Genomic DNA, 15185 nt, shown 5'->3' on the forward strand with positions numbered 1-15185 from the left:
ATGTTTTTTACAGAGCTTGCAAGGTTCGGTCAACCTTTTCAAGGTGTTAGGAAAAAACCTGTCACAAAAAACCCTATGACAACTGGGAGTGAGCTAACCCCTTAAAAGGGATTTTGCTTATTAGATGTTACGCTCAGTGCAAAACCCCTTTTTTCAGAGTTATTTCGGTTTCGGTTTCTACTGACTACTTTGCTCGGTCTGTTAAGGAAAACGGTCTTTTGTGAATGTATGAGTGTGTATGTGTGACCTGTTCAGTAATGCTTCAGTCGTAACATTGCTTTTTGATTATTAAAATTCAAAAGGGTAAGGAAAAATACGTAATGTGTACTTCCTAAAGCTGAATCTGTAAGATTAGCCTATTTACCATTAAATTCCAATATTCTACATATTTTAAATAGTTTACGATTCCAAAACTCCACTTTTGGCATATCTTTCTTATGTAGTAATAAATAACCAAATCCACGTAATAAGAAGCGAATCTTTTAAGCTGCAAGAAAAATTAGACCTCCTTTAGCAGTTTTAAATTTTGTTTATGTAGCTTTAAATCAATTCCTAACTATTTAAGAATATCTTCACAACATTATTCAGTTTTATTCAAAATATTTCGAAAGATTTGAAGGAACGCGCGATCCATTTTGTAGGAATAGGCTTGGTTGGAATACTTTGAGCCATTTTTTATCTTAACCCTTATGGTAGTTCTCATTTATTCTTATGGTATAGCTCATTTGAAAGGTAATTCGTTTCTTTATGGCATTTCTTATTAAAGATAGTTCCTTATATAGTCAATAAATATATTGAAGCAAACAAAAAAATAGCAGCTAACCTAAATTCAGAATACAATTTTATATCTTTTATATCTTGATTTCCTATGTAAAATTTATGCACATATCACAGCAGGCCTATACTTTTTCCTTTCGAGAGAAAACCCATTTTTATACCCTTGCAGAGGGTATTATGATTTCAGTCAGAAGTTTGCAACGCAGTGAAGGAGACGTTTCCGACCCCATAAAGTATATATATTATTGATCAGCATCACAAGACGAGTCGATCTAGCCATGTCCGTCTGTCCGTCTGTCTGTTTCTACGCAAACTAGTCTCTCAGTTTTTGAGCTATCGGGATGAAACTTTCCCAAAAGTCTTCTTTCTATTGCAGGTAGTATATATGTCGGAGCCGACCGGATCGGACAACTATATCTTATAGTTCCCATAGGAACAATCGGAAAAAAAAACTTTAAAAAATTCTAGCTTCGGTGTTTTTTGAAATATCACCTTAGTAGCTAGAATAAGCGGGAGCGGCGATTTTTTTATTAGTTTTGTATAAAATCGTAAATTAGTTTACAGACGCAAACATATACAATTCCCATAATCAGTGTGTTTGATATCCGAAGGAATCCTATCGTTTTATTGCATTTCAAAATATTGTGACCCCTCGTTATCTTCTAAGAACAACCCGGAGAAACTGCACGTGCACCCACGAACTCGAGTATCACCCCCTACCCTCAAGTCCTTGTGTTTTTTTTTTTTTTTTTTTTTTTTAGTGGTGGTGAAAAGCATCGAAAGCCAACTCGGAGCTGGGCTAGCTTGCCGAAGTCTGGGACTCTAACCCAGTAAAAACTCCACCCCCTCCCCGCTTCCCCGGCGGTACTGCCGTTAGGTATTACTTCGCCGGGGGGGGAATGCCCTTAGGGCTCTCTAGGATTCTATCCTATTGGAATTTCGCAGTCTTTCTGCGATGCGCAGTTTTTTGAGTACTATTGTGGCCATGTTGCATACAGCAGACCAATTTTCTTCTGAGTCAAGCATAATATCCACCAGGTTACAAGCGGCTGGCGTCCTCCCAACCCTCATGCTCAGATCTCTTCGTTCATTTTCAAATCTCGGACAGACAAAAAACACGTGTTCTGCGTCTTCGTTATCCGACTCGCAGAGTGGACAGTGCGGATAACTTTCATGCTTAAACCTATTTAGATAGTATTTAAAGCATCCATGTCCTGTCAACAGTTGCGTTAAGTAGAAGTCCACATGTCCATGCTTCCTTCCCAGCCATCTCTGCAGTTCTGGGATAAGCTTATACGTCCAACGTCCTGTGCTACTTCGTTCCCATCTCTCTTGCCACTTCGCAATGGTAAGTTCTCTGCACCTTTTCCGTAGGGGTTCAGCAGGTGCGATTCCTGAGCTGCCTGCTCGGATCTCCGCTGATTCCAGTGCCAGCAGGTCGATCGGTATGATTCCCGATATTACCAATGCCGCATCATGGGATACCGTGCGGAACGCACAGCATACCCGCAGGGCACACAGCCTCTGCACGGAGTCGGCTTCTTGCATATAACTTTCCGTTTCAGTGGCTCGGGCCCATATGGGAGCAGCGTACATCAGCGTCGATGTGACAACGCTTACCAGTAATCTCCGACCTGGTTGCCTCGGTCCCCGAGTATTTGCCATAATCCTCGAGATTGCGGCCGCGGTCCTACCTGCCTTGCCACTAGCGTACGCTAGATGATCTTTGAAGGTTAGCCGGTGGTCAATCATGACACCCAAGTATTTTAGGCTTGGGCGAGATTTTATTGTGGCTTCTCCAATTTTGATAGTTGCCGTCTCTACTACCTGCCTGCTACTTATCAGGACTGCTTCCGTCTTGTGCGCTGCCAAGGTGAGTCCCTTGGCGTCGAGCCATGCGCTTGCTCGTTTCCCAGCTTCGTTGCAGATCCTCTGCGCATCTGGGAGTTTCTTTGCAGAAACTACTATGGCTACGTCATCGGCAAAGCCAATGAGTCGTGCCCCTTCGGGCATCGTGATCCTAAGGATCCCATCGTACATGGCATTCCATAACAATGGGCCTAGGACTGATCCTTGTGGGACTCCCCCGCTCACCCTGTGGGTCGATTGCCCGGAATCAGTTTCGTACAGGAGCAGGCGGCCTTCGAAGTAGCTCGCTATTACTCTCTGTATATACATTGGAACATTTAGGTTTCTCAATGCATTTAGAGTGTGGTCCCAGCTAGCGGAGTTGAATGCGTTTTTAACATCCAGCGTTGCCGCTATGCAGTACTGCTTAGTGCCGTACAGCCACCTTTTCCCCTCGATGGCTTTATCTGCGATTTCACACAGTTTACCGACGGCGTCAATGGTAGATAGTCCCTTCCGAAAACCGTACTGCATCTCTGAGAGGCCGTTGGTTTCGACAAGGGCACCTTCTAGCCGGGAGTGGATTATTCTTTCGAGAATTTTACCCACCGTATCTAGCATGCAGAGTGGCCTATATGAAGAAGGATCCTCCGCCGGCTTGTCCCCCTTTGGTATGAGTACCAGCCGCTGTTGTTTCCAGCGACTAGGGAACACACCTTCTGTTAGGCATGCGTTATACATGTCAACATACTCCTTTGTGTTTGCCTTTATGGCAATTTTAAGGACTTTGTTCGGGATGCCATCTGGTCCCGGTGCCTTGTCGTCCAATATTGTCTTCAATACCCGGAGGACTTCTTCGGCACTTGTGAGCTTTATGCTCGCCGTGTTCACGATCTGTGAGGTTCGCGCCATACTCTCTTGCTCTGGGAATAGTGTTTCCACTATCCTTTTTAGGGCGACTGGGCATGTCGGCGATGGCCTGCTAAATACCCGAAGCCGTTTTGTGACGAGTTTATATGCGAAGCCCCATGGGTTGGAGTCTATTTCTTCGCATATATTGTTAAAGCACCTGCGTTTGCTTTCTTTTATGGTTTTTTCCAGGGCTCGTCTTTTTTCCCTGAAAACTAGTTGTAGTGCCTCGAAGTCGGGCCTTCCTCTTGAGCGTTGGTATGCGCGTCTTGCCCTGTGGCAGTCTTTCCTGGCTTCCGCAATGGATTGGTTCCACCAGTATGCAGGTCTTCTTCCTGATGGGTTTCTTCCCTTTCTCTGCATAGATGCATCACAGGCTAGTTTGGTGTAGTCTGCGATGTGGTTTGCCCGTTCTTCAGCTGAACCGCTAGTGGAGAGGTCCTCGAAGAACATCTGTACCATCTCCACGTCTAGCGTTTCTATTTTGTACCCTGCCACGGTCCTAGGAACCCGTGGTGGGCCATTTCTGGACTTTATCGTGCAGATTATTGCTGCATGGTCACTACCCATGTAGGTGTCACTAACCTCCCAGCTGGAGCCCGAGGCCAATCCAGCGCTCACAAATGTGAGGTCAATGATGGAACTGGTGCCGGCTCTAGAAAAAGTCGGTTTCGTTCCAGAGTTCAGCAGCACTAGGTCAAGTGCGGCGAAGCTCTCCAGTAGCGCCTTTCCCCTCGGATTTGTTCGGGGAGAGCCCCAGTCGGTAGCCCAGGCGTTAAAGTCCCCGGCTATTACGGCTGGGCGATTTTCCCGGGCATCTTCTGCAATCCCTTCAAGTGCAGATATTGCCTGGCGAAGGCTAAGGCTTGGCGGCAGGTAACAGCTATAGAACGCTATACCATTCACATGGGCCCTAGCGAAGCAATTTCCGCTTTTTTTCCTGCTAATCTGAAGCTTCGGATTTCCGCAGCTCCATATTGCCGATTTTTTGCTATCATCTGCTAGCCATTCTCCGGAATTTTTATTCCTGTATTGCTCGCTTATGAGTGCAATGTCTACGTTTTCCTCGATGACATTTTGCTCCAGCAACAATTGGGCAACCGCACAGTGGTTTAGGTTTATTTGAAGGAACTTCATTTACCCCTAAGCCCTTGCATAGCCCTCCTGAAGTACGGGCATTTCCCACTCATTGTTGGGTGGTCGCAATCCTTCTCCTTCTTGCGTTTGCAGAGCATGCAGCAGGCCTTTGCCTTGCAGCCTCTGGCTTGGTGCTCCTTTGCGCCGCAGTTGTAGCAGCATTTTGTGCAGTCCTCTTGGATCCTGCAGTTCCCTGCTATATGGCCAAACTCCATACACTTAAAACACCTTTTAGGTGTTATCTTTGGGCGGATTCTACACGAAGTCCAACCCAGCCTGATTTTTCCCCTCTCTATGAGCCGTCTCCCTATGTCAGGCATGACTCTAAGTGTTGCAGTTTGCGTGCCACCGTATGCCGTCCTTAGACTCATCACCGCGGATTCTGGCAGCTCCACATCGAACTGTGATTTAACCGCACATAGAATGTCCGTTTTCTCGGTGATCTCGTCTATATCCTTTACCTCGACCAGCATTGTCTCAGTCAGCGCTCTGACATCAACATTGCTGCCCAGGACCGCCTGCATTGTGTTCTGAAGCTCCGCGGTTTTTGGGTCAGATACCTTGTTTAGGAGGATTAGTAATTCCCCCTTAGCTGTGCGCCTGACAGCCTGTACGGCTTGTCCTAGCTCTTTCAGCTGCGGTTCAGCCTTAACCTTTTTAAGGATGTCCGCATAGGACCCTCCAGAGGAGGTGGCGATCACTATCGCGTCATTGCGAGGCGGTCGCATCCTTGGTTTCCTTGTCTTCTGTCTAACCTGTTGCCATTCCTCAGGCTTCTTCCCAGGTTTTTTGGGCTTGCTGGTGCTCTCTGTCCCAGCGTGTTTCCCCTTTTTAGCACTTTGGCTGGCATTGCTGTCCGGTGCCTTGTGCATCGCCTTTTTTGCCGGTACAGCTAGCGTATTCCCAGTTTCTTGGCCCCTGGGGCGCTTACTATTTCCGCTCGCGAGCACTTCTGCGCAGGTTTTATTGGCTGTCTCCTTAGCCTTTTCCTGTTCCTCGATTATGCCCTGCACAGCCGACAGGACTTCCCGCTGGAGATAGTCGATTTCGTCGACAATATCCCTCATGGGGTTTGTTATGGAGCGCTTTCCGTCCATTAGCCTCTTCAGCTCCCTGGCCTTCGATCCCAGGCCGGACAGCTGTTTTAGCACCTCACCCTGCTCCTCGTCAGCAGCTTTTGGGGTGCTTTTTCCTCCTACTGGGGGTGTGCCGGGCTGCTTGCCACCGCACTCCACCCTTTTTTCTGGCGATCTCGCCATCGCGGTGCTTTTTTTAAACGGGTCAGCTCCCATGTTGGTCCAGTCAGGTAGGCTGGACAACGGCGTGTGAAAGCCGTCGGCATTTGGCGGCGGCGCCAGGCCTTTGTTGGCCGGCGTGCCTCCACTATCGTTTGGCGCAACTCCTAGGCTAGCGCCAGGATGTTGTGCCCCCGATCCCCTGCCCGACATTTTCCCTGCCTGGAGGATTCAGTGCGTGTGCACTGGTTTTCGGGAAGGTTGGACCTTTTTCCCGCAGTATCCTGCTGATCTTCAATCGGACACAATTTAAAGAAAAGAAAATAAAAATAAAATTTAAAATAAAGAATTAATCTTAAATATTAAAAAATAAATATATTTCAATTTTTTAAAAGTACCGCCCAAATTCAAAAGAACCGCCCAGTATTTCCCTACGTGCAACGGCACACACTTACGTGCTTGGCCTGCACCCTGTCCGAAGCTTGCTGCTATGGCACCCGCAGCCCCTTTCGCACACTACGATCAGCTGATCGCGCAAGCGCTCTCCACCACTGAACGTGTGTTTGCGAAAATAAAAGCGCGAGTGAAAATTTGGCAACAACTAACAAACAACGAGTGGAAATTTATAATAAGAGGCAGAGACACCTCCCCTCCCTCGCCTATGACCGGCCCCTGCCTGGCCGCCAAACCTGTTGGGGATACAATTCCCAGATGTCGCCCACGGCCTCCTGGCCACCAGAGGATGTCCAGGTACTTGTGCTGGTTCTCCTAGCCGGATGGCCGGCTGCGCTTTTTGATTTGTGCTGAAAACTAGAAGGGTTAGACGGAGCGATTTTAAGACGCGACCGCACTCTCTGCTTTCTCAACTGCTTCTCAAGTCCTTGTGTGTGTGTGTGTGTGTGTCTGCTTGTGCGTGGCTGCTTGTGCGAAAGGTGTGAAATTAAAATTTTTAAATTTTATATCAAAATGTACAATTTTAATTTTAGAATCATGAAAATTATACCATTGAAAAGGTCTCGAAAAATGCTTTCCAATGACACCAAACTTTTTTTTTTTTTTTTTTAGTGGTGGTCCAAATATATTTGGGTGAGCGGAGAATGTCGTCATTTTTGCCTGTTTTAGGGTAGTAGTGGAGATATGGGTAAGCGGAGAAACCCGCTGCGGTTCTCCGCTCCCGTGTTCGGCGATCGCGTGAGCACCGCTGCCCTACCTCGGTTTTCTTATACGATAAATCTTATACGTTAATACTCGTGGCTGGGATGAATAGCAGTCGTTATACGATTTCAGGAGTGTGTCTAGAAAAAAGGTTTATGTTGTATAAGACTTCTTGTGAACTCTTTTCATGAATGATTATAGAATTCAGAATTCCAGTAATGTTTATGTATACGAAAAAAATTCAGTGTGGTATACAAAGTATTGGTTTTCAAACTGCGAAAAATAAAACGGTACGGAGGTTTTCCCCGCTTACCCATATCTCCACTACTACCCTAAAACAGGCAAAAATGACGACATTCTCCGCTCACCCAAATATATTTGGACCACCACTAAAAAAAAAAAAAAAAAGTTTGGTGTCATTGGAAAGCATTTTTCGAGACCTTTTCAATGGTATAATTTTCATGATTCTAAAATTAAAATTGTACATTTTGATATAAAATTTAAAAATTTTAATTTCACACCTTTCGCACAAGCAGCCACGCACAAGCAGACACACACACACACACACACAAGGACTTGAGGGTAGGGGGTGATACTCGAGTTCGTGGGTGCACGTGCAGTTTCTCCGGGTTGTTCTTAGAAGATAACGAGGGGTCACAATATTTTGAAATGCAATAAAACGATAGGATTCCTTCGGATATCAAACACACTGATTATGGGAATTGTATATGTTTGCGTCTGTAAACTAATTTACGATTTTATACAAAACTAATAAAAAAATCGCCGCTCCCGCTTATTCTAGCTACTTTTAGCTTAATACTTGAGAAAATAGTTGCATTGCAACGTCATGTGCAAATGTATCGTATCTTGCTTACACAGAGATTACCTTTCCTAAACCATCGTAACCTTGTAAACTTGTATTCCTTTTCCCTCTAATAACCATTCGACTGGGGTCTTGGTCTGCTTCGTATATTCGAGAACCAATCGGATTGGTCCTAGGAGTACAACATGCCTGTATGCACTCCCTGTAGATAACAACCTGTTAAGTGAGCATTCTAGACTATAAAAATGACACCACTCAAATTGCTCAGGATCAGTTCTTCAAATGCCTCAGTACTGAATTCTAATTGAATATTCAATCCGTTTCGGTATCTGTTATTGCGCGTAACAATTCAAGTTGTGTTTAATCGTTTACGTTGATTTCGGTTAAATTTATTAAAAATTTACACTTATTTACACATAATATATATATATATATATATATATATATATAAATATACCTATATCAACTAAATAAATAAAACTGAAACTAAAACCAAAAATGGTGTTCTCAATTGTTTGTGATTTGTGCAGTAAAAATATTGAGATAAGTGAGTTTGAAGCTCATCATGCCAAGTGCTTAAAGCGTAGGAATGCTTTCCAGGTTTTAATGGCAAAATCTAAAATAAGATGTGACTTATGCTCTACCCTGATCAACAATTATGTTTTTGATAAGCACTATCAAAACTGTGAAGGGCGCAAAAATGCGTTTAAAATATTAATGAATGGTGGAAAACGACAATCAAAACAACAACAGGAACAACTACAACAACAGGAACAACACAAACACCAGGAGCAACAACCTCAAGAACCACAGCACCAGGACCAATTGAATCAAAGTATTTCAAATTTAGACGATCGTCCTACAACATCCGCTAATGCTCTCAAACGAATGAGAGTGGAAAAGGGTAAGGAGACAGTTGATCAACATAAAGAAGTTGAAATTACCGAAATCATAAATGAATTAGAAGATGAACTTTTATGTTATACTTGTGGAGAAAAATATCTTGCCTCAAGAGAACATCATCACAAAATTACCGAAAATGATTTGCAAGATGAACTTTTATGTTTTACTTGCGGTGAAAAATATTTGGCTTCAAAAGAACATCACCACAAAATTACCGAAAATGATTTGCAAGATGAACTTTTATGTTTTACTTGCGGTGAAAAATATTTGGCCACAAGTGAACATCACCACAATATTACCGAAAATGATTTGCAAGATGAACTTTTATGTTTTACTTGCGGTGAACAATATTTGTCCTCCAGAGAAGATCAACATATATTAAGCGATGTGCATAAAAATGCATTGAATCTAAGTATCCCAAATTTAGATGATCTTCCTACGACATCCGCTAATGCTCGCAAACGAATGAGAGTGGAGGAGGGTGAGGAAATACTTGATAGTCCCAAAAAAATTAAAAAAACTGTGATCGAAAATCAATTAGAAGATGAACTTTTATGTTCTACTTGCGGTGAAAAATATCTGGCCTCACGAGAACGTCGGCATATATTAACCGAAAACCATAAAAATGCATCGCGCCGAGAGGTCCAGAATAATAAAAATATTATTCGACTTAGATCAGAAACTACGTTTCCAGTAAAATCTTATCAAATTAATAGTTCTGCGGAAAATACTATTGATTTAAAAGAATTTTACCAAAATTGTCAGAAAAATTTAATTTATATTATAAAGCATTGCATGTTAGAATATACAGCAATTAAATTCAACCTAAAAGTTTATGGTACCTATATAAAGCAAACAGAAGAAGGAGGCACAGTGGAAACAACAAAAAATTTCGCAACTGCATATAGATCGATATACCAAATTGAAAACATTATTCTTGAGTTAAACACGGCAATAGATAGTCTATTAACATTGAGCAGTGAGTTCGAAGAAAAAGACTCTGGTTGGGCAATTAAAAATTTCACATTTTTCGAAATCATGATAATAAAGCTAGAAGACATCCCTGCTAGCGGCTACATCATGGCTCCGGATTCGATAAGACACCGAAATGCACTTATAAATGTACAAAATACAGATGTATTTTGTTTTAAGTGGTGTATACTAGCATATGTAGCTAATACACGTCATAAGAGTACTACCTTTGCAACAAAAGAACAAAGAAAGTATGAGAGAAAAAAATTGACCGACCCCAAGAATTATCAAATAAATATCAATGATGATATAATTGTATATGACGGAATTAGATTGGATTTTTCGGGAATCGAGTTTCCAATCACAAATAAAGGAATAAATCAGTTTCAAAAAAATAATGCAGACTTCAGCATTAACATTTACGAAATTGATGATAATGGTGAAAAAGTTATCGGACCAACCTTTAGAACAAAATCTGTTTGTTCTAAACATGTTAATATTTTGGGAATCGACAATAAAAGTGAGGAAAATATGCATTACGCCTACATAACAAGTGTGAAGACTTTATGCTACTCGCAACATTCAAAATCGAAGGCGGGAGGATACTTTTGTGACAACTGCTTACAATTTTTCACTGTAAGGAATACCACGCATAACAAGCTCGAGTGCGGAAAAGTGGCCTCTTTCTATCCAGAACCGAATACCACAACATCCTTTAACACCATTCACAAAAAATTATCTCCTCCGGTGGTGATATATGCCGACATTGAGGCTGTGCTTGAAAATTACAGTACATGCCTAAACTCATCAACTACTTCGTCGACAACAAAAGTGCAGAAGCATACTGCATGTGCAGTGTCATTTTACATCGCACATAAATATTATCCGGCTCTTAACGAATTATGTACCTATGAAGGTATGTATAAAAAATAAAAAAAGATATAAATATTTAATACTAATAAAATTTTTTTCTAAATATTATAGGCCCTGGCTGCATTAAAAAATTTTGTAAATCACTCAAAGAAAAAACTGAGAGTTTGTATTACAAATATTGGTCAACCCCGAAAAATCCGAGTACCGACTCAATCAATGAAGATGAACAGGAAGGTTGTTGCTGCGCCTGTGAAAAAGGAATAAATGCTGAGGACCTGGATAATCACTACGATCAATTTACTGGAAAGTACATTGGTCCCATTCATAAAAATTGTAAGCCTAAATATAAATTAATTGATCCCTTCTTTCCTGTAGTTTTTCATAACTTATCTAAATATGATATACATTTATTTATCACTGAATTAGAAGGAGACTTAAGTCCCATACCTTGTAATAAAGAACTTTACATAGCACTAACGCAGACAATTAAAATAAATTCAAAAAGTAGATATAAAATAAGATATATAGATTCAATCAGGTTTTTAAGTTCAAGCTTAGAAAAACTATCTAGTTATTTAGAGGATAAACACTTTAAAGTTCTTAGTACTAAGTTTCAGGGTGAAAAATTTAAGCAAATGCGTAGGAAGGGTGTCTTCCCATACGACTATTTAGATAGTTTTGAAAAATTTGATGAGACCCAACTTCCTGACATTGATAGTTTTTATAATTCTCTAAATGAAGAAAACTGTAGTACTGATGATTACAATTTTGCCCAAAAGGTTTGGAGAACTTTTAATTGTAAATCTATAAGAGATTATTTAAAACTTTATTTAGAAAGTGACGTTTTAATTTTAACCGATGTGTTTGAAAACTTTAGGGAAATTTGTAGAAGAATTTATAAATTAGACCCTATTAACTATGTAACCGCACCGTCAATATCTTGGGATGCTATGCTCAAGTATACCAATGTAAATTTAGAACTGATTAGCGATGGAGACATGTTCAATTTTTTGAAAAGAGCAACACGAGGAGGGTTAACTCAATGCACCCAAAGAATTTCTATTGCTAATAACAAATATTTAAATAACTTCGACAACAGTAAACCAAATAACTTTCTTAGTTATATTGATGCAAATAATTTATATGGATGGGCAATGAGTCAACCCTTACCACTTTCAGGGTTTAAATTTCTGAACAGGGAACAAATAGACACGTTCGATTATAAAAATATTTCTAATGATGGAAATGTGGGATACATATTAGAAGTGGACTTAGAATATCCTACTGACCGGCATGATTCACATAACTACTTGCCATTCTGTCCAGAAAAGAAAATTCCTCCCGGAGGGAAGCAGGAAAAATTGATAGCGGATTTGACAAATAAAAGCGAATACATTATTCATTTAAAGCAGCTTCAGCTATGTATTGATCATGGATTAGTTGTAAAAAATATACACAGGATTTTATCCTTTAATCAATCATGTTGGCTAAAGCCATATATTGACTTGAATACAAATCAAAGAAAACTAGCAAAAAATGATTTCGAAAAAAACTTTTTTAAGTTAATGAATAATGCGATATATGGGAAAACAATGGAAAATGTCGCTAAGCGTAGGAGCATAGTTTTAATAAAACACTATAAATCAAAACAAAATTCTCCAGGTTTTAGACAACGCATAGCTAGACATGACTTCCATAGCGTTGAGCTATTCGGGTCTGATCTAGCAGCGATTGAGTCAACTCCAACACAAATTTTGTATGATAAACCAATATACATAGGAGTTGCTGTTTTAGAATTATCAAAATGGCTAATGTATGAATTTTATTACAATTTTCTATTGCTTAAAAGTCCTTCTTCTAAAAGTATATATATGGATACAGATTCATTCATTTTATCTTCAGAAGAAGATTTTTATGAAACTATTAAAAATAATCCAGAACGCTTCGATACCTCGAATTATAAGATAGAAAACCAATTTAATATAGTTCAGGCTAATAATAGAGAGCCAGGAAAAATGAAGGATGAACATGCCGGTAGGGTAATGACTTCCTTTGCAGGACTGAAAGCTAAGGCGTATTCCTGTTTAGTTGATAAGGAAGGAAATGAAAGCGATTGTATAAAAAAAATTAAAGGTGTTAAGAAATCAGTTATTAAGAAACTAAATCATGAAGATTATATCGAATGTATAAAATATAAAAAAACATTTTATGGAGATCAGCGAGTAATTCGTAGTAGATCCCACATCCTCTATACAGAAATTATGAATAAAATTAGTCTAAATTATAAGGATGATAAGAGATATATTTTATCAGATAATTGTAACACATTAGCTCATGGTCATTATAATATTGAAAATCTTAACAGTAACCCAACATAGTAATAAGAAATATTTGTATAATAACATTACATAAATATATAAATAAATGTAAATAAAAAAATAAGAAAAAATAACAATAATAAAAAAAGCAAAATTTAATTTACTTGTGTTGCGTTTTATTACTTTAACAGGTCATTTACAGAAATCCATGAGTTGTGACTGGAATCAAAACCGCTCCACTTTACTAGCACCTGGTTATTTTTTCTCTTAAGTATTTTCTCTACTAGGAAAGCATTTTTATCTTTTACTTTTTGAAGTTCCTCTTGATAAAATGACCCTTTAATAGGGGTACTCATATAATCTTCTATTTCATATGTAACAGGGTTGGTACACTTAACTTTCAAAATTTTAAAAACTTCTGTGGTCCAATTTGGTTCATACCCCTTCATGAATATTCCCTTGTATTTACTTATTCTTACGAAATCACCTACGGAAAATTTATGTTTTGGAAATGTTTTTGGAATACTATACACTGATTTTAAAATAAACTCTTCATTTTTAGAGTTGACCTCTATAGGTTTCATTTTAATTGTTCGGTGATATGAATTGTTGTATTGTTCTACGAGGCAATTGATATTATTAATCCACCTATATTTCCCCTGCATACTAAACATTTTCCACATACGATTTTTTAATGTTCGATTGAAGCGCTCACATATAGAAGCCTTAAGATGCGTATAGGTATGATAATGATTAATGTGAAATTTGGTAATTAATTCCTTAAAAGTGGAATTAAAAAATTCTTTTCCTTGATCTGACTGAATATTCTTGGGTTTAATTTTACTCTTTTTAAAAACAGTTTTCATTGCCTCTGCTACATCCTGAGCAGACTTTGTCTTAACTGCTTCAGCGTAGGCATACTTTGAGAACGTGTCAATAACGGTCAGTAAATATCTGAAACCCTTATTTTCTTGCCTAAACGGAATCATTTCAACTAAATCAATTTGCCATGTGTCATTTAACCCTTTCTGAACGAACTTTCGGCGAATAAAGTTTTTTCGCGCTGGTTTGTGAATTTCATCAACAACTTGTTGTTTGCTCATTTTAGGATGATGATTTAGTGTTTTATTTTTTATTAGATGACGATGATTGCTTAGCTAATAGTGTTTGCTTATATACAAGTACATCTCTTTTTATTTCTGTACGCATCTTTTTTGAAATTTCAAAACATAATCGCGTTAAATCTATTTGTACATCTTTGTCATAGGATCCCTCTAGATCAGATAATTGAATATCAAATCTTTGTAAAGATGCACACTTAGGAATAATATGATTATTGTAGAGGAATATTACTTGCTGTCGTAATATAGAATTCCAACATAAAAATGTAGTAAAAAATATAGCTAATCGTAGTAATGATCTCCAGGACTCAGAATCAAACTCAATTTTGTTACCATACTGATTAATTACAAAAACGTACTGCTTATCTGATTTTCTAAATCTAAAATTACATTTGATGGAATGCATGTATGGATGATCAATAATTGTATCAGGCATCAAGAAGTCATACTGGTCCAGCTTTAACTGAATAAATTCCTTATATGTAAGCAGTTGCATCCATTCGTCTTTGTCAAATCCAATAAAATTATTTTTACTTTGCTGCATCCAGATCATAGGCGAAAATTTTCGAGTAGTTGACAGACCACATTTCAACTTTAAGTTATGGACTACATAATATTCAAATCCAAAAATAACTTCATGGTCTTGTTTCTTTCGAGAAGTTTTATTTCGTTTTGTCACACACATGTCCATTAGGTAAGAGTACTTTATTTAAACTGCAAGTATGTCCAACTCTTACCGGTATATAAAGGAGAAAGCCCTCACAAGCACACCCTCAGTTGATTAAAAAATCTCAACCAATAATGAACATTGTTGATCGTAATTCGAGCATTATAGTAGATTTTCAATATGTACTTGGAAACAATAAACAAGTTTTTGTTAAGGAGCTGGCATTCATGGCTGCGGGAACTGTAATACCAAATTTTTTTCATTTCCAACCTCCATTTAACATAAAAGAATTGGATGATGGAGCCCTTAAGCAGCAACACCTAAATCAGCAGAATATAAACGGATTGGATTGGTCAGCTGGAGATATTCCTTATACATGTCTTGAAGAAATACTAACACCACTTAATAAGTATCATACAGTAATTGTTCGCGGTGAAATTAAAAAAC

General features: G+C 39.2%; 1 protein-coding gene across 3 annotated transcripts in view; it reads left to right on the top strand.

The window, feature by feature from the left end:
* The first annotated feature begins 6411 nt into the window (after positions 1-6411).
* Positions 6412-15185, top strand: part of Or82a (Odorant receptor 82a) — a 77110-nt gene continuing 68336 nt past the window's right edge. Inside the window, exon 1 of one of the 3 annotated variants that reach the window (XM_070216270.1) lies at positions 6412-6656. In XM_070216270.1, coding sequence (XP_070072371.1) covers positions 6568-6656 — 89 coding nt within the window. In that variant the 5' untranslated portion in view covers positions 6412-6567. The remainder of the gene's footprint in view (positions 6657-15185) is intronic. The other 2 variants (XM_070216272.1, XM_070216271.1) reach the window with 2 other exon arrangements.

The sequence above is a fragment of the Drosophila takahashii genome, chromosome 3R (assembly GCF_030179915.1).
Source record: "Drosophila takahashii strain IR98-3 E-12201 chromosome 3R, DtakHiC1v2, whole genome shotgun sequence".
Taxonomy (NCBI): domain Eukaryota; kingdom Metazoa; phylum Arthropoda; class Insecta; order Diptera; family Drosophilidae; genus Drosophila; species Drosophila takahashii.